The sequence below is a fragment of the Poecilia latipinna genome, unplaced genomic scaffold, assembly GCF_001443285.1.
Source record: "Poecilia latipinna isolate Pla-1442-1.1 unplaced genomic scaffold, P_latipinna-1.0 Scaffold1329, whole genome shotgun sequence".
Lineage (NCBI taxonomy): Eukaryota > Metazoa > Chordata > Actinopteri > Cyprinodontiformes > Poeciliidae > Poecilia > Poecilia latipinna.
The window spans coordinates 68,075-93,940 of NW_015113945.1; the positions used below are offsets into that span (position 1 = coordinate 68,075).

The 25,866-nt window shown below is 38.8% G+C and overlaps 1 protein-coding gene across 1 annotated transcript; it reads left to right on the forward strand.

The window, feature by feature from the left end:
- The first annotated feature begins 596 nt into the window (after positions 1 to 596).
- Positions 597 to 24,691, forward strand: map3k20a (mitogen-activated protein kinase kinase kinase 20a). The gene is made up of 20 exons (XM_015055669.1): positions 597 to 804; positions 3,828 to 4,046; positions 4,910 to 4,997; positions 8,691 to 8,792; positions 10,299 to 10,364; positions 10,469 to 10,497; positions 11,056 to 11,193; positions 13,370 to 13,456; positions 14,522 to 14,596; positions 14,691 to 14,797; positions 18,354 to 18,489; positions 19,271 to 19,315; positions 19,393 to 19,423; positions 19,507 to 19,646; positions 19,747 to 19,809; positions 20,613 to 20,702; positions 22,438 to 22,554; positions 23,252 to 23,326; positions 23,437 to 23,581; positions 23,675 to 24,691. The coding sequence occupies exons 2-20, from the start codon at positions 3,888 to 3,890 to the stop codon at positions 24,370 to 24,372; spliced, it is 2,391 nt and encodes a 796-aa protein (XP_014911155.1). The 5' UTR covers positions 597 to 804; positions 3,828 to 3,887; the 3' UTR covers positions 24,373 to 24,691.
- Positions 24,692 to 25,866: the final 1,175 nt, after the last annotated feature.

Genomic DNA, 25,866 nt, shown 5'->3' on the forward strand with positions numbered 1-25,866 from the left:
CCTTTTAATAAATGTACATTATATTACTTCTCATATTGTAAATTTGCTCTTACTGTACAGTCTCTTAAGACTTTCATATTATTATTATTGTGTACCTATCTATGAATCTGCATGCTTTTCAGTGAGGAGGGTTTTTTTGTGCAAAAACCTAATCGTTCAACTGTTCCTTTCTATCTAAGCCCTTTGGAGGAGAGTAAATATTCAGTGCACAGTACACCTTGTCACTGAAAGAATATTTAGCAGTTTTATACTTTGTAAGTACTGATTTCAAGCTTATCGTGTTTCTTCTGTCTTAATTAGTTGCATCAATGTGACATTTGTATTTTTACATTGTTTTCCTTTAAAATATCACAATTTGCGCATGACTTTTTATATTAGTCTGTCCTGTTACATTATTTTCACAAGTTTAAAAAGATGTTACAATCAAGCAATTACTCAGTACGAGACTGGCCTTTTTTATCTGTGTTTTTTTAATATATGTATAATTTTGTACTTCTATTTAAGAAAAAATATACGGAAGTAAAAGTGTTGGGTTATCCCACTGTCTTCCAGCAGGGGGAGCTGTTGTCATCGGTTTGGTCGCTGGGAAAATGGGTTATTCTGCTGAAATAACCGCGTCCCCAGAGTTGCGCAACCAGTCAAACAACTGGAGTAGGGAAAGGGAAATCAGAAATAAAAGATCGTCACACGTGATTTCTCCGGGACTGCCAGTTGTATTCCTTTAAGTTTGTTTCGTGCCCGGCGCGACCAGGAGAACCGAGTCGAGCCGCTGCTGCGAGGCTTCACGCCGAACTCTGAATGTTGGTATGTAAAGTTTCTAACAACTTCCCAGCCTGTGACTTTCCCCTCCTTCCCCCTTGAGTGGGAAAAGAAGGCAAATTTACAGGCTGGAAGAGTTTCTGCTGCCATGTGGAGACGGACAAGTTGTAGTAAGATGCATTTCTTAGGGCGTATAGGAGTTGAGCTGCTGCGTAATATCTACTATTTGCAATTCAGTACTAGCCTGTATGTGTTGTAAGCAGCAATTATCCATTTATCATATACAGTAAAGTCTGCATGTGATTTTTGACCTGGGCCCAACTATTGAATTGATATTATAGAACGGCTTTTGCTACAACACCACTCTAGTGACGTGACAGTCTGAGTTATAACTAAGTCGATGAATAAATTGCGTGGACAAATATGTGTTCACTGGGTTTTCAGTAAAAAACAAACAAACAAAAAAGGCAGAGAATTGTCCGTTATTTATTAAAATGTATCCATAGTTATGGTGAGCTTTAACTGATTATCAACACAGACACAACCAGCAGATATTATTAAATTGGTTTTAAATTTGGACATACATTGAGAGATGAGATGGTGACCAGAATCACGCAATTTTACGTCTGGTGGGCCCAAACTGGTCATCAATTATCCAGATGCAGATTAGTGAACACACCGTACATGAGCACCAACAGGTGTCTTTAGACCACTCTTCAGTGAGGAAGTTGTTGCTGTAAAAAGTAATCCACTTTAGTTAATGTTGAAGTGGATTAATGACAAATGTCATCTAAAGGGATGTTACAGGACAAACAGGTCCCATTTCTTATTTTAGATTATTTTAGTTCATTAGTAATATCAGAAATTGTGGACTACGCACGATTTAGATCAACATTATACTTCCTAGATAACTTTTATGCAGAGAGACTCATACTGCTACAGCCCAGAAACGGAATTAGAATTACAACAAACTTAGAATCCAGAAATACAGGAGCAGTCACTACTTAGTTACTTTTTATACTACTACTTGTTAGAAACTGTGACTACTCATTTCTAATCCAGAAAAGGTACTAGAACAAACTTATAATTTAGCTACTCATCATTAGATTGTTATCAGTTATTTAGAAACTGTGGAGTACTCACTTTTAACACAGAAAAGGAATTAGATTAGTCACTTTTTAGCTTATTTTTTCAGAAACTGTAGAGTACTCACTATCTAGATGCAGAGACACTTTTGGATCGAGACTACTTTTTAGACTCCTGTTCTTCCAACCCAGAAATGGAATTAGACCAGAAGATACTTAGCAACAGGAGCACCTAGTTACAAACATACTTTAGATCAACATTAGATTATTTTTCTTCTTTTGCTCATTCCTTTGGCTTGTTATTTTGTTTGTATTTCCTTTTAACTCCTGTAAAGCACTTTGTATTGTCTTGTTGCTGAAAAAGTGCTATATAAAAAAAATTAACTTTACTATTTACAAAAAAAAAAAAATATTAGAACGAATTAATGCAACCATACAGAAAATGGATTTTTAGTTAGAGTTACATTTTATCTGGTTCGAACTTATGTTATACGGTTCATTAAAAATCAGTTTATAATTCAGCTGGTCATAAAGTCAGAGGATGTGCAAAAACTCTAAGAAACTAGAAAGGAAAGGTATTTCATTTTCATGTATGCCATCTGTTCGCTCAGGATGACAGTCGGACATCTGTAGATAAATCTGAACATATTACAGTAAAAGTTCTTTGTTTTTTCCTGGCGAATCACACACATACCAGTAAATTAAAGCTTTTTTCACCACTTTTTTGAATATCTTTTGATGTGGCTCACGTTATGCTTTCATAATGAAAAACTATTTTGATGAGCTAGGACTTTAAACATGGGACTTTACAGTATTTGTTGACTCTCAGCTGTGCAGAATTGGAGCTGTTTTTAAAAATTTGTGTTTGAATTTTTGTTGTTGTTGACATCTTTCCTTTTTCAGGTGAGTCAGAAAGTAGAAAAACATATTTAGCTGCTCATTATTTAACTACTGTATTTTATCTGTTAACATAACTTTTAAGCAATTGATGTTTGATTTAGTTTGATGACAAGTAATGTGTTTGTTGGTTCTTTTAAATGTTTCTTTTAAACCCGATGTACAGAAAAATTGTAATCAAGTTCAAAATTAGGCTTATTTTTAATAAAACCTTTCAGTACAATATCTTTATATCTGTATTTCTGCTGATAAGTCAAGCATATTTTAGAGCCTCTTTTGTCCCAGAGGCTCTAAGCTAACCAGCTTAGTTTGCTTATGCCTCAGGCTGGTTCTGGATTTGATATTTGGCCATCGGATGTGATTGCACATTGAAGCGGTGTTTGCTGTCAGGTGAGAAACCTGCAGCAACGACCGGAGGAGTGCCACCATATCCCAGTAACCCTGGCTTCTTGAGTGGTCGGACAATACTGGAGGGTGGGGAACTGGGCTACTGAGCAAATTGCTTTGAAGCTAAGTATAGCATGAATACAAGTAAATCAGCAGAAAGCGGCGACTCCCCTCTGTGACAATGGAGACATTTCCCACTGTGATGGATAGTAATCCCAATGAAGACCAAGGTAACAGCCTTTTAAGAGCTGTAATTGCTCCGGCGTTAAATGGGGAAGCCCAGGAACAATAACAGAGCTACAATTTCCTGTAATGATGGAATTATTATTATTATTTTTTTTTGTACAAGATGCTTTTATGCTGTTGCAGACAAACAAGGGAGGTGAAAATCAATCTGTGGATTCTGCTGTGGCAGCTCCCAACATGGGTTTACAAATCATGTTTGGCCTCAACATGAGCAGAGCTGTCTCATTCTTGGCTTGGCAAGATAAAGAGAATATGAGGATCCCTCCCTGCCTTTGCATTGGTTTATAATCACAATCCGTGCTTGAGCCAAACAACAACAACAAAAAAAGAAATAAAAAGGAAAAGTCTGTCTGTAGCCGCATCGCCTCCAGCATCCTTATACAAGCGGAGAAGCAGCCTTTTCGTTTTCGCTGAGTTTGATCAAAACTAAATGTGTCTGTTTATTTCACGCAGCTGTAGGTTGGACTCAACCGCTTGTCGTGAAGCTGAGTTGGAGCCGAGCGTCATTATGAGATGTCGTCTCCCAGAGCGTCCTTCGTGCACATCCAGTTCGATGACATCCTCTTCTACGAGAACTGCGGCGGCGGCAGCTTCGGGAGCGTGTACCGGGCCAGGTGGATCTCCCAGGACAAAGAGGTAGCAGTGAAGAAACTGCTAAAGATTGAGAACGAGGTAGGAGATGTAATTCCCCGGGGGCCGCTTTTATATACTTTTTAATTGTCAGTGTGGTAATCATTTTAATTACTACCCCATTTAGCTGGATGTGGTGACTTCTTTACCCATCACTCATGGTCATTATGCTCGCCCACTCTGAGAAATGTGCTGCAAGAAGAAACATTTATTGCCAAAGGAAAGAAAGTGTTTGGCCCAATTACTGCAGGGACTGCTCCTGAAATTTCTTTGAAAGCACACCCTAGTTCTCTTGAGGACAAAAAAAAAGATTTATCTTTGAAATCTTTTCAGGGCAAATTGTTTTACGCATGTTGGCCTTTGAACGTTTGAATATTGCCCATTGTTTCTTTCATGAAACTGTAAGAGATCACAGATATCCATTCAACTTCACTCAGCTGCTAAAGAGATGATTGTTCAGTGAAAATGATAATGTAATCCTTTCACACTGAACCAATTGTTCCCTTAATTATAGACTGTGATAACAATTAAATGAACTCATTCTGTCAGGTTTCTGTTCATTCAAGAAACCACCAGACGCAAGCTTTTCTGGGCAAAAATTAGACATGAGTAGTTCTTTATATATGCTACACTTTTAATCAATTGATGGAATATACATTCACAGGCAATTAAAAGTTATTTTTTTTAGGATAATTTTTAAAATGTTTTTTTGTTTTTTGTTTTTTTTCCACTTTTAAACACATTTTCTTGTCAAAATATGTCTGCAAATAGTCCTGCAGGCAAAATGTAAGCAATTCATGTGTTTGATTCTTAAAGGTAGCTGTTTTTATTCAGACCAAGTCAAAAGCAATTTAACCTACTTTCATCTTTGAAGTTATTTTTTATCTCTTGTTCTTCTTCCTCAGGCAGAAATCCTCAGTGTCCTCAGCCACCGGAACATCATCCAGTTTTTTGGTGCGATTGTCGAGGCTCCCAACTATGGAATCGTCACTGGTGAGTTTAAACATCAATCCTCCTCCAATAGAGAAATCAAACACTACAAAGTTACGAAAATACATAAAAAAAGAGCTGAGTCTTGGATACATTTCTTTAAAAGCAATAATAAACAAACAAAGAAAAACTTAATCATGTTTAGTGCAAATGATCATACAGCCTTTCTGTGTGCCTGACAGTATTATTTACTTCCTTTGGTTCAGGGCCAGTAATGTAAAGGGCAAAAAAAGTAAAGCAGTTGTTTAAACCACAAAGTACGGGTTAAAATCCTTCTTAAAGTAATAAATATGGTTCAAAGATTTATTGAATCATGCAATCATAAATAAAATGAGAAATTAAAAGGCAGCAACAATAGTTTGCATGTTTGCACCAAAGTTGAATGTTGGTATTGACTCTGAAACTTTCTTTATATTTCTTTAAACACTTTTGTAAAATACTTAATACGACTTTCTTGGTTTTCTTCACGGACTGGCCAGCCTTGAAGAGCTTTGCATCGTCTGCACTCAACTTACTGGAAGACCATGGTGGCAAAACTGTCCACACAGTTTATTTTACTTCACCACGGTTCAAAAAACCCTTTCTTTGGTTTTAGACGACGCTTCAGCTGTTGTTCCTGTAGCTGACGTCATTGACGATATAGAGGTGATTACTGCAGGCCTGTTGTGCCTCATTGATGGATTTAGAAGCATTATTGATCTCAGTTAGCTTTGTTTTATTTAACAGCAGTTTGAGCTAAACGTTGCTTTTATTGGTCTTTTATTTCTGTGAAATCTGATAAGGCTCCTCTGCAGCTCTGGCGAAGTGTTACGGAAAGAAATTCCAGTCAGACGACGAATACTAAACCACAATAATAGGCTTCTATCAGGAAATAACATCATCGACAACAACAAAATAAAACAGAACGTAAGAAAGTCAGGCCAAGAAAAAAGTCCTATAATTAGAATCAAAGAACTGAGGTAAAAAGATTATTTAGCCAGTGAACAGAAGCACAGTGGCTGCACCAAAAGATATAAAACAATCTACGAAACAGTTAAAAAAGATTCACAACTCTTCTTCTCCCTTATTAGAATTGATATACTTTAATGAATTACTCATTTGCAACTTTACTGAAACCTCAGTTGACTTGCTGGTGATCTGCTGCGTCTGATGTAGATCATGTGGTTTGATCCTAAGGGATCTTTTGGGATTGGAGAACGATGTGTCCTCACGCCTCAGCAGCAGATGTGAACGTGCGCAGGCTTGTGCAGTTTGATTTTCTCATCGGTTCAGACAGCAGCCACAGAAGATGTGAAAATGAGCCATCAAGAAAACGTTGCTGCCTGGACCTGGTTGCTCAACGTGCAACGAAAATAACCTAAAACAAACAGTTTGTGTTTGGTGACTCAGCGCGTAAAAATCTGTGAAGTTTAGAAAGGATTGCATTCTTCGTAGCAGAGCCCCCTCCCACATTTTTAATGTCCTGTCCATATTTGAACAAAGATCGGCTTTTGTTGAGGAAATATGCTGTGAATGAAAGCTATAAGAGTCGCACCCACATCCTGAGCAAGGCCTTTCACCTCCTTTCATCAAGGCTTTGAGTTTACACCAATAAATTATTTGGCAGTGTAACCATAACGTTATTGTTCTCATAATTCAAATTTGAAATTCAGCCGTTTCACAAAAATAGATACTTTTAAATAGTTTATTTCTGGTCATTTTGAATATAATAGCTTGTAATACATGGAATACAAGGTTTCAATAAAAGGGTATGTTATGACCTACATAACAGTGATGACCTGACCGTTGTCCAGCAGTCACTGAGACTCTTCACAAGAAGAAAAAGCCAGAAAATGTCACTGCTAAACAAAGCGTCAATTTCAAGGAAAGTTGAGTGGAAGAAAAAAGTGTGGTACAAAAATATATTCATGCTACAGGGGTTAAAAGCAAAGACCACTCAAGTGATTGGGACCCAGTTTTCCTTTTTGAGTTGAAGTACTGATATGAATTAACTTCATGATCACTTGAATTGTTCAACATATATGTCTTATTATACAGTGAAAATATTTTGAAATAATTTATAATTGTGTCATTTTTTTCCATAACAAAATGCTGTTTTTTTTTAACAGGGGTGTGCGTGTGAAGTTGTGTAAAATGCAATTTAAGCGGCATAAAGTAAAAAACGAAACTGGAAGCAAAATATCCTAATTTTTTTTCACAGAACTGCCATAAAAAAATGACAAGAATAAATCTTTCTCAAACCATTGCAGCAAAATGTACACGCTCATAAATCTTTGGGTATATTTTAGAGTTTTAAATTAAAATTATGATTCATCTAATGTTAGCGATGGTTTTCCAGTAAAAGTGAAACATGTTTGTCTTGAAATAATGTCCTTTTTCTTGGAACAGCAGCAGAAGAAAAACTATTTATTATTCCCAGAAGAGCTGCATACCATCCATGCTTAACATGGATGATCCTGCTGGACCTTTCACAGACTCTTACTTTTACGAGATACCGTGTTGGCGAGCTTTTCTGGTTACAGTGAAGGAAAACCCGCAGAAGAGTTAGAGAAAGTCCTGAGCTCCCCTCCAGCAGCGGCGAGGCAAGCGGTATGAGTTTATGACGGCAAAATCTAATTAACACAATCAACAGAAAAAAAAAAAAAAAGCTTTACTTGTTTGCTTTGCCGTGTTCTCATTCACCGACCTTGCTGGAAATTGCTCCTGAATGTTGACACAAACAGTTTCCTCTTTCTATGAAGTCTCTCAGGGACCTGCAGGAGTTTATCCGTACCTGCTGTCACTTAGCAGCAATATAAACTTGATGAGTTTCGCTGAGTTGTTGTTTGAGGGTAAAGGTGGGTTTGCCCGCTTGACTAAATCTACGTTAACTTAGCCTTTTTCATCTCTCTGAACTCAAATGAAAAGTACGCTTTACAACTGAGCTGTCACTTTTATCTGTGCAATGTGGACAAACTTGTTCAGGTGCAAAGTGCAGAAGCTTTAATCGAAAGAAGGAAGTTATTTTGTAAGGAACAAGTATTTACATCTAGAGACACACTTCTTCTTCTTCTCCTTCTTCTTCTTCTGCTGTGAAAGTAGAAAGAAGCCCCACGAAGTCGGGCGCTGTAATAATGAGTCTTTTTTTTTTTGTGTTTTATGATTGTTAATTAGGCTCCTGTCTTGGTGCCTCTGCATGTTTACAGTACCGCATTAGGATATTGTTGGTTATTATGCACAAACAGAGCCTTCCTGCTGTTCTAGCTGCTGCTTGTTTATCTTTATTGAAGCACCTAAATAGCCCCTGTCTACAAATGAAACGTTCCCTTGCTCTACATATCTTTGATATACAGAAGCTTCATCAAAGCCTTTCTTCCAGTGTCTTGGGCTTTTTCTTTTTTTTTTTCTTCTGCAAAGCAGATTTTGCAGAGCGCAGTGTGATTGTCAAGTTTTATATCCTGCTAATGGCTCATTAGAAGTATGCAAGTGAAGCCTTTGAAAACAGGCCAGAGAGGTTATTCCTTTGTGTTTTGCGGGATTGTAAGAAAGTGACAAATACCTCGAGAGGAGACAAAGGGCAACAGGAAGTTCAATGGTTGAGCTATACGCTGCGGTCAACTGGCAGTCATGTGGGGTCAGTTTTTAAGCAATTCTCAGAAAACTTGAGTTCTTGGTGTTTTCCTCTTATCAAAGACACATTTCCAAATGTTTCCTCAGAGTATGCAAGCGGTGGCTCCCTCTATGACTACCTGTCGAGCGATGAGAGCGAGGAGATGGACATGGGGCAGATCATGAGCTGGGCTGCAGAGATTGCTAAAGGTAAACATGAGTTATTTATTTTTCACTGTAATACAGAAGAACAAGGAGGTATTCTTTCTCTCAACACACATCTGGAGGTGATGACAAGACATCAAGTTCAGTGCCTTTAAAAGTATTCGTCCGTCTAGAGTTTGTCAACATTTTGTCTCATTACAACTACACATATTATTTGACAGTTTTCAAATGTTTTACAAATAAAAACGGAAATGTGTGGTGTGCAGATCAGTGAGGAAAAAAGTTGTGGAGATGTTGAAAGTAGGGCAAAGTTATGAAGCAATATTGCTCTGTTTAGATGAAACCAAAACTAAACATTCTGCCATATATGGTAAACTAATACCGTACATCACCCTGAACACACCCCACAGTGGTGGCAGCATCATGTTGTGGGGTTGCTTTTTTTCTGCACAGTCAGGGAATCTGGTGGTCACAGTTGATGGAAAGATGGTTGGAGCTAAATATAGGAACATTATGGAATAAAACCTGTGAGAAACTGCAAAAAGACTTGAGACTATCTCTGACTGTGAGTATAAAGATATAAAAAATATATTGTAGAATTTTGTCCAGATTTAATTCAAGTTAAAACATGACAGGATTTAAAAAGCAGCTGATACCAAAAAACTGTGAATTGGCCCCAAACGTCACGCTATCAAATCAGACGCCAACTTCATAATTTCTGGGATGAACAGACCAGCTGTTATTTATTATTATTGTATTTATTATTATTATCCGACTATTTATTATCAGATAATCTGACTATCTGACTATCGAGTGTGCATTTTCAGGGTAAATGTGTTGCACTCAATTGTCCGGGATGTCTTAAAAACTGTTCAGAAATCTGAGTCTGGACATGTATTTAGTTTTGAGATGGATTAGAAACCTTCTTACTGGGTAATTATGTATTGTGCTGACTCATAAAAAGTAACAAATAAATTGGAAACCAGTCAGACGTCACCGGTTTGTTTTAAATGGCGTATCTTCGTCTGTGATTAGTAATGCAACCTGAAGCAAATGACTCATCCAAATCCACCCACATGGTTTAAATAACAGAATAACCCACTAAAACACACACACAGTCATAAAAAGTCATAAATTATTCTATTTACTTAAGTCTAACATAAAGCATTACATATAAATCTTATCAAGGGACAAAACATGACTTTTATGATTTTATGAATGAAGAAGAAAAAGAGGTGTAACTGTTTCTTTAAATTCATCTTAAAGTGATACAATCAGATATGATGTTTGATTTGCCATTAACTGAGTTGTTTAGTTGTGAAACTAAACAACACAGTTGTTTAGTTTTACTAAACAACAACACAGTTGTTTAGTTTTTCTAGCATTCAGCAGGAAAACTTGCTGAATGCTAGAAAGCATTTTTATTTTAAACATTTTCACTTTTGGGCATTTCGCAGCTCCTGCTGGTACCTGCAGCTTGTGTTTAGGGACAAGAAGCAATTCATGCAAAGCGAGTTTCCGCTGATGTCTCACTCCTCTCCTCTTTTGTAGGAATGCATTATTTACATTCAGAGGCCCCGATTAAGGTGATCCACAGAGACCTGAAATCCAGGAATGGTAACGGATTTCATATCTACACATGAATTAAACCAAGTCCACAACATTTACATCTCTTATGACTTAGAGACGGTATTTTTATGTGTTTGCTTTTTTTTTTTTAGTTGTTTTGAGTGCAGACAAAGTTCTCAAGGTAAGTCGTTAGATTCCTTGTGCTTCTTTTTTTTGTTTTAATGATAATAATACAAACATTAAAATGTGATATTTTACAAAATTTCAGTCATGTTTTATCTAAGTTTTAGAGGAGGAAAATACAAGTATTTGTATTTATTTGCAGCTTGAACACAAGAGGGCAGTGACTAACTTTACATTTATAACTAGTCACTGGAAGTGCGGCCCGTATAACTTACCGGGCAGATTGAATCACATTTAATTATGTAAAACAAAAATTACTACTATCATTTCAGTTGAGGGTTTTCGAGATTGAGTTTAGGCTTTTCTATGATTAGTTATCTGGTAGCTGGAAGAATCAAGGTTATGGCTCGCTGATGAGTGTCTGAGGCATAAGCTGTTTATCTACTGTTGATTACAGTTGCTTTAATAATTCAAGATTGTTCCTATTTGTTTTATTTTTATTGTGACCTAAATTGTGTGAAAAAAATTGAAGTTCATCCTATTTTGTAATACGATGCAATTATTATATGTTAAATATCACTAAGCAGTTCTAATCGTTTTGTTTTTGTTAACTCAGATATGTGATTTTGGGGCATCTAAGTTCTTATCCCACACCACGCACATGTCCTTAGTGGGAACGTTTCCCTGGATGGCTCCGGAGGTTATCCAGAGCCTCCCTGTGTCAGAGACATGCGACACCTTCTCATACGGTGTGGTGAGTTAATAAAACATACTGGTGTAAAGTTGATATGTTTCCACTTTTCAGGTTCAAAATGTGCATATTTGTTTATACCACTTTCTTTAAGATGAAGATTAATGCCTGTTGATTTTGTACAAATCTTGCACACAAGATTAACGCCTGTTAAACCTTGAAATAATCACATTCTGACGTCAGAAAACTACTGATGCTGAGTCCCTAATATCCACAATAGTAACGCAACTAACTAATAAAACCTGCAAATTTGTGTGTTTTTTTTGTTGTTTTTTTTGTCATCAATTGAGAAAACCAGTGAATATTACATTTTGCCATCATTACACATCAAAATGTTTGTGGTGTTTAATTTATGTTTCTTTCAAAAGCAACTCTAACGAGTTGGATTTTTAGTCTAGATTTAAAGGAACGCAGTGTTTCAGCCGTTTTGCAGTTTTCTGCTTGGTTCTGGATGCAGATTGATCACATCAATTAACAAATCTCACTAGTTTTCCATCGCAGTTTGATCAAATGTGACATCATTCCTAAATCTGAGTTTTTAATTCAGAGATTAACAGAGTTCCTGTAAATACTTGTAGTTTTCTTCCTCTTGATTGATTGATTTGTCCTACAAATAAGCCGATGCAATTAAGTGGCAATCTGATGCAAAGTGAAAGGTCTTAAGAGTGATTGATGAGAACTGGGAAGATAAAAGCCCGAGCTGAAGAATCTGGACTCTACTTTGTTTCTAAAGTGAAGACTTGAGTGACAGGCTTTTTCTTCCAGCAAAGAGGAATCAAACTTGTGGAAAATTTTAATACGGTAAATACATTTGCACAAAAATGCACTTTAGTCTCTCTCTTGGCTGCCAGGCACTCTTTATACATTTTTTTTTTCTTCGTGGGTGGTCAAAAATAGGAGTTGTGACCTTTGCAGAAGAACAACTTCTTAGAAATTTGGTGTTTTTTCCATTGGTCTTAAAAGCTCCTTGGGGTGTTTGGGAGTAAACATAAAATGAGTCTTTTCTCAGTTACACTTTTAAACTTTCTATTGGAGAACGTGAAACTTTCTGCAGGACAGGAAAAAAAAAAACATTTAATTTAGACTCTTATTTAGTCACTCTTAATTTGCACAGTAAGTGCAAATACGATCCAGTATTCAGTAGAAAGGTCCCTTCAGTATGTAGATTACATTTTCAAACAAATCCCTTCACTCATACTCATATATGGTACCAGTGCCATAAAAAAGTAATTGCCTCTTTCCGGATTTACTTCTGGTTTTTGCTCCTTTTTTTTTTCCCCCACACGTGAGATGATGCTTTAGATCACCAATTAAATGTAATTATCAAACATAGACATTATGAGTAAGTACAAAATAGATTTTTAAAATCGTTGTTTTATTTATTAAGGGAGGAAAATGATCTAAACCAACCTGATCCTATGTGGTAAAAAGAAATCACCCTAAACATATCAACTATTACTGCCCACTCTTGGTCAAATCGGCTGTGAAATCCCTTTGAATCACAAAGTTTTAATAACATTTTAAGTACAAAGTGACATTATCTTTAAATAACTAAAATTACATAGCGCCTTAAATAACCTAATAACCATTAACTTAGAAATGAACAGACACGTTATCATCAGAAAAGGTAAATACAGCATTTTATTGCCTCAGGAAAACAGACCAATATTACTGCTGTTCAAATGCTTCTGTAGTGATGTGAGTGAGGCAACATTTGAAATTACAGGATTACACAATGGACTTGACACCTCAGCGGACTTGAAACATCTCAGTTTTGCAGATGCTGCTATCGCCACGGGGCTGATCTGGGACAGTAATTAATCTGCATACAGACAGAATCTGGACCGGCTGGTACACTGGTGTGGTCAGAACCACCCAGAGCTCAACCTGCTCTAGAACAACAAATAATTAGGTGTGCAGAGGGGATGACCAGGCTTAAACCTCCCTGAATCCAGGACTTGTACATGATTAGGGTCAAGAAAAGGACATATGACATCTCGCCAGACCCCCCACATTCTGGACCTACACTGTTTAAATCTTTAACCTTTAGAAATCCTGAGTGGAACACAATGCGCTGTTAGCATAAATACATTTATTTGCATGTATAGATGTAATGACTGTACATGTGTGTGCATTATTACTTTCTTTCCTGACTCTTTTACCTAACCTTCGTTGGCAGGTGCTTTGGGAAATGCTAACCCGTGAAATACCCTTTAAAGGCCTCGAAGGCCTGCAAGTAGCCTGGCTGGTGGTGGAGAAAAATGAGGTATATTATTATGTGCTTTTATACAGACATACATTTCTTACCCTGTGAGCTTTAGGTTCTTTATTTGCTTTTTTATCATGAATTAATACATAAACACTTAGTGTAAAAGTGTTGATTTTGTTTGTTGTTGTAACAACGGTTCTATGTAATGATAGCTCTACTAGTAAAACTGTTTATTTGCCAATACTTCTCAGTCAATGCCAAGCCGTTTGTGGTGGAGACAGTGTGATGGTCTTTACTGGATAACCAGCCTTATTATTGTTGGACGCAATTTCACTTCAAAGATACCAAGATGAGATTCTGCAGCCCTTTATCTCTACTGTTGAAGACAAACTGAGTTCTCCAAGATCTCAGGGGTCTCAACCCACAAAGCAGAGTTTATCATGGACTACTAGTTTGGAAATAGAGAGGAAGAAATATCCTGTCTGCAGTCTTGATCTCTTGATCTAAACTGTATTGACTTGTGAGATCAGTTTCTTTGGTTAGTGCCAGAGAAACAAATACAGCCACGCCCACTGACCTGCAACAAATGCTGGATCTCTTCTGGATGCCTATTTCCACAAACCTCCTCCTTGGAGCTTCCACCTCACAGAAAACCCCTCCCTGAAGCCTTCCCCACTCTGCTCCTCCAGACTAGCGGCAGCAGCAATTAGCAAACACCTGGTGGAACTGAGCATCTGCTGGGCTCATCATACAAACTACTTCTAAGTCCAACGCTCTTAAGAACGGCTGTAATAGAACCATTGTTGTGACGAATTGTTGGAGGTGGAGTGTCAGAAACACTAGAAGCTTCTTAAAGAGACAGAGGACAATTTCAAAGCAATAAATTGCAGAGTAAAATTTCTTTTTTTGTTTGATATATGTAGCATTTTTATAAAAACTGAACATAACTTGTTTACTTAATTGTGCTCTAAAATTGCACCATGTGCCTGGAAAATACATAATACTGCCATTTAAATTGTACTACTCAGCAGGAAGAAAGCAGCCTTAATTCTCTGATTTAATGTTTTAAGTCAAAGTAATAGACACTCTGAGTAAAGTTACTCTGTCCTGTGGCTATTTCAGAGGCTAACCATCCCGAGCTGCTGTCCGGAAAGCTTTGCAGAGCTCATGAGGAAGTGCTGGACTGCAGAGCCAAAAGTGAGTCGCATTCGCAGTCCAATTCAAACACATGCAGAATGTGTGTTTTGCTGGGAGTCAGAATAAATATATGTACATTTATATATTCATGCAGGAAAGGCCGATGTTCAAGCAGATCCTGTGCACATTGGAGTCTATGGCTAAAGACAGCCGACTTCCTGAACAGTGCAACTCTTTCCTTCACAACAAGGCTGAATGGAGGTAATGTGATCAGCTCTTCTGCTCAGCCCGTAAATGCATTTATGACGCTTTTCTCTTGCCAGTATACTGCCTCAGCCTAAGATAATGCGCAACTGTTTGCTAAGAATGATGTGGAAATGTAGCTGATGGGGGCCGCCAGGCATAAAAAAGAGCTTGAGATCGTGCATATAGATCCTTAATAATTACACTGATAGCGACATAAAGACATGAAAACCCCCAAAGAATGATCCATCTGGATATACTTCCTCTCTTTACCCATAAGACCCTAAAAATAATAACCATCTTTTTCAAGTAGAAGTGTTTAATTGGCCTGTATGAGCAGCTGGATGTTTGGTGATGTTCAGCACAGCCTGAGGCTCAGCTGTCACTTTATTCTCTGTCTGCCTCTCTGCGGGCCTCGTCTGTTCGCTGAGGAGTTTTTGCGTTTTTCATCTGAGAAGTTGTGCTGGTTGCACCGTGTCCAGGCAGCCATCTGCAGGTGGAGGAATTTCAGATTTGGAAAGCATAAAGCGAGAATGTGTTGCACAGAAAGTTTGCTGGATGGTGGCATAAAGGAAGAGACTTGTGCCTGATGAGAGCAGGAGGGAGCTCCGGCGAGGACGATAAAGAGGTTCTGTGTTGGCTGGACTGAAGAGAGTTACTGCTTTTATGTCATTTTTCTAATGATTTTGTATTTAAGAAGACAGCATAATCATGCATATCTTGCTTTCACTCTTTGGGCTTTAAATGAATATTACTTAGCTGAATAAAATATGTATATATAGAAATATGTCGATCAACATTTTGCAGATGATTCTGAAGTTTCAACATTTCGATTGGATCTTTGCCAAATTTTATTTTGTTTCTTTCTTTTTATTATTTTTTCCAACCTTCTAGGAATTAGTGTCCTTATGTAGGTTCCTGGTAGGAGCAGAGGTGACAGCATAAAGAGTTTGTGGAGATTTACTGTAAGAATAGGCTTTTGCTAATATTTTAAAACAAACTGAAAATTATTATGGAGTTGATGTTTTGAACATTCTGCATTTCTGCATTCTGTATTCAGCCTTCCTGTTATCTATTGAAAGTCTACCTCTTTTTCTCGCTGTGCTAATAAACTAATCATCTCTCGACATGTTGAGAAAACATAATTTCTTTTTAGATAACTTCTATCAACACCGTGCTTTGTCTGATCTCATTTTTAAATACTCGACTGAAAAAGTCAGCAACATCTTCTACACAGAAGGCAAAGACTGGGTGTTATCAAAGCTAGCTGCTAGTTCTTATTGCGTTACTTTCATCGTTTTTCAAAATCAGTATACCTTTTGCATTCTCACCTAGCTATCATCTGGGTCCAGTGACAGTGAACCTGCACATATTTGCATATTTTGGGAAGCGGATGTATTTTGTCACGCTATGTTCCTTGGTGCTGACTGGGTGGACCTTAGAGAACAGAGATTAGGAAGGCCATCGATATTGGCTTCTGCGGTAAAGCCAAGCTGGTTTCCACTGTGTGCATGAATGCATATTTTGGTGCTTCAACTACAAAACAGGCAGTTCTAAGCATTTTCAGAAAAGGTCCCAAGTTTTTAGCCATTCACAGCCGAATATGTTCCCTGAGCCCCGTACTAGGAATTTCAGTTTTGCATCTCTGTGCATGTCTCGTTTCCCTCAAGTTCATTTTTGATGTTCATTGCAGTGTGCAGCTTTTAATGATGAGCTTAAGGATATCCTTCAGAGCCACAGAAAACACAAATCCAAATAAAATTTTGTTTTACCTGTGAATTATTTTGGCTAGACCATTTTCAGATGAATGGTTTTTTTTTATTATTTATTAAGCCATTTAGCTACTACCTCTTAAATAAATTCAAATGAAGAGTCATTGTCATTGTTTCAACACATATAGGTTTAACAATGCCAATTTTGAAAAAAAAAAAAAAGGAACTTTACTTACCAACAGTTTGTCACAAAAACATAATCTCTTCCCATTTCTGCTTTTAAATCTATGGGAAGCATCAGGTAAAACACTTTTTGAAACATAAATCTGGATTTTATCTCCAAAAAGGTGATTCCCAAAGAATTGTTTGCTAAAAAAAGTTTTAATAAAATCCCCTTCAGATTTTGTCCGGTAATAGTTAATTTTGTCTACAACACATCTTTCCCATGCTGTTCATCTGGTAAAGTTTTAAAGCCTTCTTTTTTACTCCATTCTTGCAATTTTCCATTTTTTAAACACACATAATTGTAAAATTAACCAAAAACCCCCCCCCCCAAAAAAAAAAAAAACATTTTTTGAAAGACATCCAGAAAGCCTTAAATAGTATTTATCCACACAACTTTAAAAGGTTAAAAAAAAAAGGGTTCATCACTCTGGAAGGTGTAACATGGTTTAACACACAGGGTTATTTCTAGTGGGAAGCTTCAGAGCTTCAGAGCTGAAAGAACAGGAAAAGCAAGGTTTGCCCTTCCTGCCTGGAGAATATTTGCTTATCATTGCCATGTGAGAAGCTTGTGCAGCTCCACCTGCTGGACAAGAATAAAGTTATCCAACGTGAGTAGAGCATAATGCACTGGGTATTTCCAAGGACTAATGGGTTTCCAGCAGAGCTTTGCTCTGGTTTAATTCACGATTCTTTCTGGGATAGCTCAACACATCAATTGAGTTCCCTGTCTGACAGGTGTGTTATCAGTGTCTTTCTGCCAACATCGACAGGACACATCCGCAATTCTAGTAGAAACAGTTTTGAATGCCATCAACAATAAAGGCAAAATGTATTACTAAGCAAATAAAGAGGTAGTTTTATTCAAAGAAGGCACTGGTGAAGCTGTTGCTCAACATTCACAACGAAACAAAATGAAGATTCAGCTTTTATCTCCACAATGCAACTGGATCGGAAGTGCAGTAACATCCTAAAAAAACAAAAGAAAGATTATGTTTAGAAAAGACACAAATGAGTCCCTGCTGCTAAAATGTAGAGAGTATTCTCCTCAGTGCTAATTGGAACATTAAATTATCAATTTTTAACTTTAAAAAAAATATATTTTCATGCCATTGTAGCATCCCCAATTGCATATAGAAACCCAGAAAATGTAATGTGTGAAGTAAAGAGTGGAATTTTTAGGATATTTTTGTTTGTTTCTCTATTTTAACACTGTGCAATAATTCAAGAAAATTCAACAGAAGGGTCTTAATTAAAACTCTTACATTAGCTCTGCTGCTCACTGGTGAATTTACCTTGATTGTTTACGTTCTCGTGTCCTTCCTTTGTTCCTCACCTGCTTGCTTCTGTCCTTTCTTTCTTCCTAGTCTCCTTCATTCTTGCCTGTGTGTTCTTCGTACCTCCCTTTCTGCTATTTATCGTCTCCTCTTTCTTTCCATCACTGTGTCGATCCTTCTGCCCTTCCTTGCTCCCTTCCTTCTTTCCAGTTTCTTCGTTGTTGCAGATTAAAAATGTTTGCTGCAAAAACTCTGGAAGATGATTTGTATGTTAAAGTGTGCAGTGCAGACACATGTCTGCTGATGGGGAAGCATCTCGATGAGCCCAACCTCTAAAAGCTGATGTTTGTTGTTGTGCTGAAGGTGTGAGATTGAAGCTACTCTTGAGCGGCTGAAGAAGTTGGAGAGGGACCTCAGCACCAAGGAGCAGGAGCTGAAGGAGCGGGAGCGCCGCCTGAAGATGTGGGAGCGCAAACTCATCGAACAGTCCAACACTCCAGTGAGTCTCTCGTGATCCGGTGTTCACTCTCAACCTTCTTAGGATCTAGGGATAAAGAGGCTGAATGCAAAAGCCATGCCTTCGTGAGTGCTTTTACAATGCCTCACAAATAATTTACTAATTTGATTTAGATATATTATGATCCACTCTCTCTAAGAACTGCAAGAATCAAGTAGGAATGATCAGATATGTTTAAAACCCTCCACCTGCGGACATTATGGATGTCATGTCCTGCGGGCCTTGTGTTCAGGATGTATAGTGCCATGCTGTGCAGAAACAGCCGCGTGAGCCGGCTGCTTAGAGAAGTCCAGGCTTTTATGATGAAGTGACATTTTGCTGACATTAAGATTGGCCAATTTGTTCTGGATGTGGTGGAGTGCAGTTGTTGAGACGCACTTTCTTACTTGGGTAAGAAAAGTTCAAGCTGTTTCTTTTTTTTTTTTTTTTTTTTCTTTATCTGACTGACCTCGGCTCAAAACAGAGGAAAGGGGTCTATTTTATTTATTTTATTATTTTAGAGAAATTTTACATTCAAAATAGTGTAAAAATAATTTTCAATATATTAATTCTGTAAATAAGAAGATAAATCTTGTGCACTTCAATATTAGCGACAAGTTTTTAAATCGCATAAGCAGAGTTCTCCTAGTAAAATAAATGGTAAAATTGCTATAAAAAAATCACCATAATCCATTTGGACATTTTCTTATATTGTAGACACACCTGATGTTTATTTGCACACACAATCCTTTGCTATAATCTTTCAATCTGTGTTTCTCTGCAGTTGCTGCCAACCCTCGACATATACACATGGACAGAGGAGCATGTGGTCAGTGTCACTGTTTTTTGCAACTATTTTTTCATTTAACAACTAAAACTAATGCAGTTCCTGTTTTACCTTTACAGTATTTCTGGATGCAGCACTTATTTGGTGCAGGTTTGTTCCTTTTTCGCACCTTATTAGTATCAGTGTGGGCATTTCAGACTCTAAGCTCTTAACTTATTGTTTGTCTGTGTCAGGAGATGGAACGTGTGACATGCAGCTTTACGCCAACCTATTCAAAGAAAACCACATCACCGGGAAGAGGTTGCTGCTGCTCACAGAGAGCGACATGAAGGACATGGGAGTCAAGTCCAAAGGTCACGTCATGCACCTTAAGGCAAGGCGCTCATTACAACCTGATAACCTATAAAGCATAGGTTCAAAGACTACTCCTTTGTGTCATTACTGTAAAGTGACAAAGATTGTCCTCCTAACAGGCAGAGATTGAAAAGTTAACTAATGATTACCTCGGGTTTCTCCACTTCCCACCACTGCTGAAGGTATGGAGTTTCTTCTTTTCCATTGACAAGTGTTGTTTGCTTTCAGTGAGAGGTGCGCTGATCAAAATCTCCTGTTTTTTGAAAACCTTAACTTGACAGCACCGATATTAGCCAGTTGTGTTTATGGATGATCTGTAAGAACTGACTGCATCAAACTTTTCAAGAGCAAAAGTTAAGTTGTTATTTGGCAAATGCCCATTATTAAGAGCAACAATGGCAAAAGAGGAGGAAATAAGAAATTATGAACTAAATTTTCTAGTACTTAATCTGATGAAATTACATCATAGTCTAAAAAGATGGTTAATTTCATGTATTATGAAATTGAGTTGCATCCAATTATTCAGCGTTAGCCTAATGCCAGCTAGCATTACGAAAACAGCCATGAATGTAGAGGCTTAGCTTAAAACTGAGCTTTCCAAAACGCTGCCAACATTTCCAAATCCAGGGTGTTACATAACAGAATGAAGCTGAAAATTTGTTGTCTTCAGATTAAACAGAACGGTGACCGAAATAGTTAGCTTTGAGTCATTTATTCTCCGTAACATCTTCCAAATTTAATACTTATTTTACATCGAACAGATAGAGCTTTGTGGTTATTTATGACTTACTGGTTATGCTGAATTAATGTTTTTGAGTTTCTTACTAGCCAGTCATTGATTGACTGACTGACTGACTGACTGACTGACTGACTGACTGACTGACTGACTGACTGACTGACTGACTGACTGATTGATTTTTTTATTTTGGTACATCTCTATTTTCTGCTCATATTTGGGTTTGTTGTATTTTTTTCACCCTGTAAGGATGAGCTGGAAAAGGAGGTGGAACAGAGTAAAACCGTCAATCTGGAGCTGGTGTTTGGGTACCACTGGAAAGCAGGAACAGGGAAATCTGTAAGTTTGCACAGAGACACATTGACTTCAACATGTTCTGCAGCTGTGAGCGTCTGATGCGGCTCCTTATTGGCTCTGTGAAACCAACAATTAATGAATACCACACAGAGATGCTGAGTTGACTTTGAACATTTGGGCAATAATAATGGATACTTTCCTCGGCCCGCTTGCTGCTGGAGCTGTTTGTTCTGAAGATGCATGACGGCGGCCTGTTAAACTGGCCATTGAGGGCATCACTAGACATGTATTAAACCAGACAAATAAACATTTCACTCTCAGCCTTGTACCGCATCCACCTCGACTGGCTCACAGCCCCTTTGTTGGGGTGTGAAACTGTGGAGAAAGCGGCCGCTCTTCACTTGCTGTTTGAATTTAATCAAAAATAGCCCATTTAGCCAGAAGTCATTTTCCTTTAAAAGGCAAACGTTATTTAATCTTTCAGCTGTTCATTGTCCCATCATAAATAGTCCTCTTTCAGTGTGTTCGGCGGGGCTGAAACGAGCCTGCTAATTGCCTCCCATTTCTTCTGACATGTGGTGGTTTAGTGGGTAGAAAACACAGCAGGGAGAAGGAAACAGGAGGCTGAGAAAATGAGAGCTAATTATTTTCCCCTGCCTGGTGTCAGGTTCCGTGTCAGCCTTGTTTTTACAAACTGGAAGGTTTTTTTGCACTAAATAAAACAAACCCGCGCTGCATTTTTTTTTTTTTCCCTTTGCCCCTCTTTGCTGGCGATGTCATGGAAGCAGCTGCACTTCTCAAAGACAAAATGAGAGCCTGCGATTGTGCGGCCACCATCTGACAGCCACTGAGGGTCCCCTACTAATGAGGATATCACCGTGCAGCCAAGTGAAAGGTGCTGAATTATGTATGAGTTGTCATTAGACGCACTTGGGTCCTAGGCATCATTACCAGACATTGTTTCTGCTGGAGTGATTAGACTAGCGCGGACCTGGGAAGCCCCCGGTGCGACCGTCCAGGGCCGACGCCGGGGCCAACGCAGGGGCCACTGGCGTGTCTCTGAGCCAGAGGCTTGCCGAAGCTCGCGCTTTGAGCCGCTTCCAGCCCCCAGGGACGATGAAGGAGAGGTCGAAGGCTCCTCAGACGAGTGTGTTAGCGCCACTCCTCTGATGTCTCTCTCTGTGATCTCGACACAATGAAATGGCCCGAGCCGTGAACCCAGCACGGCTAAGCGGTGACCTGTGGCTCCGCGGCCACCTCTTTAGGATAGGAGGATTCATTACTGCAATGTCAGCACTCAGCATGCAGAAAGAGACTGCACTGATTTGTGCCAGGGAGTTGGATGTACGCAGGCTGCAGCAGTTCATGGGAAACAAACAAACAAAACAAAAAAAACTCCTCGCTGTAAGAAATCGACCTGTGATGGACAATTATTGCTGGCTTCTTCCAAAAATCCAGTGTTCTTCTTAATTTGAATTTATTTAATAATTTGTAATCATCATTTAGAGAAAGACTGAAATCTTCTCTAAAACCTTTTAATCAAATTGCATTTTTAAAAACCTCTTCTTTGTGAGTTTAAAAGTTTGCTGTGTCTCACCGTGTGCATGAGGCTTCACAAGCCATAAACTGCCGCTACAGTTAACTACCTGTAGGTTGTGCTGTTGATTTATGTTCAAGAAGAAGTCATTTCTTCCCCAACATAATGGTGTAATTAGAAACTTTGTCATGCGTGTGAAGCAGAGGTACATTATCCCGCCGTTACCTCTTTTCTTTCCAGGACTGCAAATGGAAAATGTACATGGAGCTTGATGGAGATGAGGTTGCCGTAACCTACATCAAAGATGTCATCTTTAACGCCAACAGACCGGGTGTGGAAGTTCTGCGGATGACTAAGGTGTTGGCAGAAAATCGTTTGTTTTTTTCCTTTTCTCCCTTGTTTTTAGAATTGCTAAATATTTTTACCTGAACGATGTCAGTCAAGTTCCTCAGTCTTCTAGGTCACAGCGATCCTCCGGGTTTACACAAAAGGGAGCTGGGCTCGTAACTATGAAATGACTTCTGCATGAGTTGATAAATTTTTTTTTTTTTTTTTTTTATAGAAAACAGCGTTTTGCATGTAATGGGAAAACTTAGATTTGTTCCACAGATTTGCTGTGTCGCACATGGCTTGTGGCAAACTCCTAATTGGACTTCTTATGACTTTGACAAGTTTACAATACATCAACCTGAGCGGAAAACCTCTGATGCTACTCCAGAGTTACCATAGGTTTTGCTTCTTCAGTTAATTCTCTTTTTGCCAGGCTTGTTAGATTAGGTGGACTGACATTTCTTGGTAGATTGCCAAAGTGTCGTCCTGTTTTCATTTACATGTGGTGGATTGAACGGTGCTCCATAAAATGCTGAAGCTTGGGATATTGTTTTATGATGTAGTCCTGCTTTAAACCTCTTCACAAGATTGAAATTCCTCAATTTAAGAAAAACACGCCGAGGGGCATGAAGACTTTTGCAAAGCATTGTAAATTAGCCTGCACGATGAATGTACTGTCCCTGCAGTTATCAAATGTTTAACTTTTTGTATGTTATTCTTGCAGCCACCATTCCTGATGGATAAATGGATCGTTGGATTGGAGCAGAACCAGAAAATAGACTACACCGTCAATTACGAGGCGAGTCATTCCATCACAGCAAATTTATGAACCTAGAATCCTGTGTGACGGTTAAAATCTTTATTTAAATATCTATTTCCGTTGTGCTCTTTTCGCTCTTGACATATTAGAACGACGTGAAGTCACCAAAGTCGACCAGACACAGCTGCATGTTGGTGTGGACCCACAGCGGTGGACAAGATGAGATCAAAAACGTGGAGCTGGTCATCGAAACGACTCCAGTTATGGCGGACCCCAGAGATAGAACAAACTGTAGTAAGTTGCTTCTCTTAAAAGGCATCTTTAAAGTAATACTCTTGTTTTGAGTAATCAAGATATTCAAAGTGCATTGCATATTGTTTATTTAAGATTTTGATCCTGCGTGGATGAACAACGTGCGGCACAAACACATGATGACGCAGAAGTCAAACCACAAGACGACTCATCTGAACAGGTCTGAGGCCCAAACTCTGCCTCAGTTCCTCTCTGTGCATGAAAGCCAAGCATTTTCCTACGCCGCCGCCTTGCGCCGCTCTCCAAACCACCTGCGCTCCTCTCCCTGGACCGACTCTCGCTGCTCATCGCCGACCGGCAGCCTGTCTGCCAAACTGTCACCGCTAACCCTCGGGTCTAAGGGCAGCAGTCCGTCCAGCACTACGTCAGAAAGCACGTTAGAGCGTGAGCGCCCGCGCAGCGCCGGAGGGATGAACGACCAACGGAGGAACAGCTACTTCGGCAAGGCATTAGCAGAGGGAGGTGGGCAGGGGAGGGGGCATTGGTGGACAAACAACAGAGGAAGCAACAAGGGCGGAAAAGGCTCACGGCAGCCGGGGAGGCCGCGATCAAACAGTTACAGCGTCACACCTCAGAGCCGCCCGCCGCTGATACCGGGTATATGGTCTGTGACAGGAAGCCCCAGTGAGGAAAAAGAGGGGGGCAAAGCCGGTGACGGAGGGTGGATCAAAGTAGAGCGACACAAAAAGCCACCCCGCCAGGACAATAAACCAGCCAGAGGTCGAGGGAGGAGAGAAGGCAGGGGAGGACGTGGCGCTGGAGGAAGATCATAATGTGGCCCAACTACTTCTATCAGAACATGAATTACATGAAGCGCATGCCGGAAGAGAACCATACTGAGGCATGAGACGTCTCCGTCAAGCTTCAACTACTTTTACATGTCCTTTCTCGGGATAAAATGAATGAGTCCGTATGCTCAGAATGTATTTATTGCACAAAACAGATCATTTTGTCTTTAATTCATTTGATTTTACGGGCTGGTTGTATCCACTAATAGACTAGTTTTAAGATGGTTATTTATAATTGTTGTTGTATGCAAATTGCAGCTCAATACCAAAATAAAATACAATGAAGTTTTAGAGGTTTGTCTGTGAACTGTTGCTGTGTTTTTTTTTTGTTTTGTTTTTTTACATCATTTTCTGTCCAGTTCTTATAGCTATGAACATATGTATTCATATGTAGCTATGAACACATTGTGCAGTCACTGCCTTAAGAGTAAGAGAAGTAAATAAGTAAAGCACAAAAATAGAAGTTGTCTGGCCAAGAAGGCCTATCCATTCAGTCAAAACGGGATCTACGATTTATTTATTTTTGAAACACACAAAAATCCAGCAAACATAACCTGGTAGCTGAGAGACACTTCATCGTTTACCTGATTAACTTGTAATGAATTCCAAGTTTTTATTTAATTGGACATTGAAAATAAAGCATTTTATTTCAAACATGTGAGCTTTCATTATCTTACAACCCATCTTTCTCTTAAAACTGATGAATAAACACAACCCACTGGGTTATTTTGCTAACCCAGCCCTGCAGTTATTTAACACAATAGGGTTGAGTTTGGTGTTTGAATCAACATATGGGGTTAGCTTTTCAACCTCAAAAATAGATAACAGTGACAAATGTCTAACACTGGCCTCCAGAAAGTGTCTTAAAAAACACAATCCATAATCTGAATTACTTAATGGCTAATATTTCACTTAAAATGAATAATCTATCCGTTGTCCATGCCTGTTTAATCCTTCCATGGGTCTGCATCAGCTGATGGCCAAGAGCCAGGGCACACTTTGACTAAGTCCTCAATCTATCTCAGGCCTCTATAACCATCCACTCAACGTAGGGGGCAATTTAGCAAGGGCAAATAACTCCATACATGGTGGGAGGAAACCAGGGTGACTGCTTATTACCCTGTGATAAGCAGGTGGTGCTAACAACTGCACCACCATGCAGCCTAGAGTGGATAATGAAGGAAAGGCAACCGTATGATATCTTAATATTACACTGCAGAAATACCGCTTGCATCAGTTGACTTCATAAATGGCTCTTTGGTCAAAGTGTGAATGCTGAACATTAAAAATATTACATAGCAACATCAAACTTGTTGTTCTATCTTGTGGAAACACAGACAAGTTATTATGATATTTAAACATTAAAACAAACCCAGCCTGCAGATGGTATGCTACATCTTAAAAGAAATATTTTTTGGGGGGGGGGGGGGGGGTGGGGGGGGGGGTTCAGTCTTTGCTTTTATTTACCTTGTCAATTTG

Coding starts and splice junctions, on each gene's coding strand:
- map3k20a (XM_015055669.1), top strand. CDS start 3,888: ATGTCGTCTCCCAGAGCGTCCTTCGTGCACATCCAGTTCGATGACATC. Junction 14,798..18,353: donor CACAACAAGGCTGAATGGAG/GTAATGTGATCA, acceptor GTTGTGCTGAAG/GTGTGAGATTGAAGCTACTC. Junction 23,582..23,674: donor CAGAGATAGAACAAACTGTA/GTAAGTTGCTTC, acceptor TGTTTATTTAAG/ATTTTGATCCTGCGTGGATG.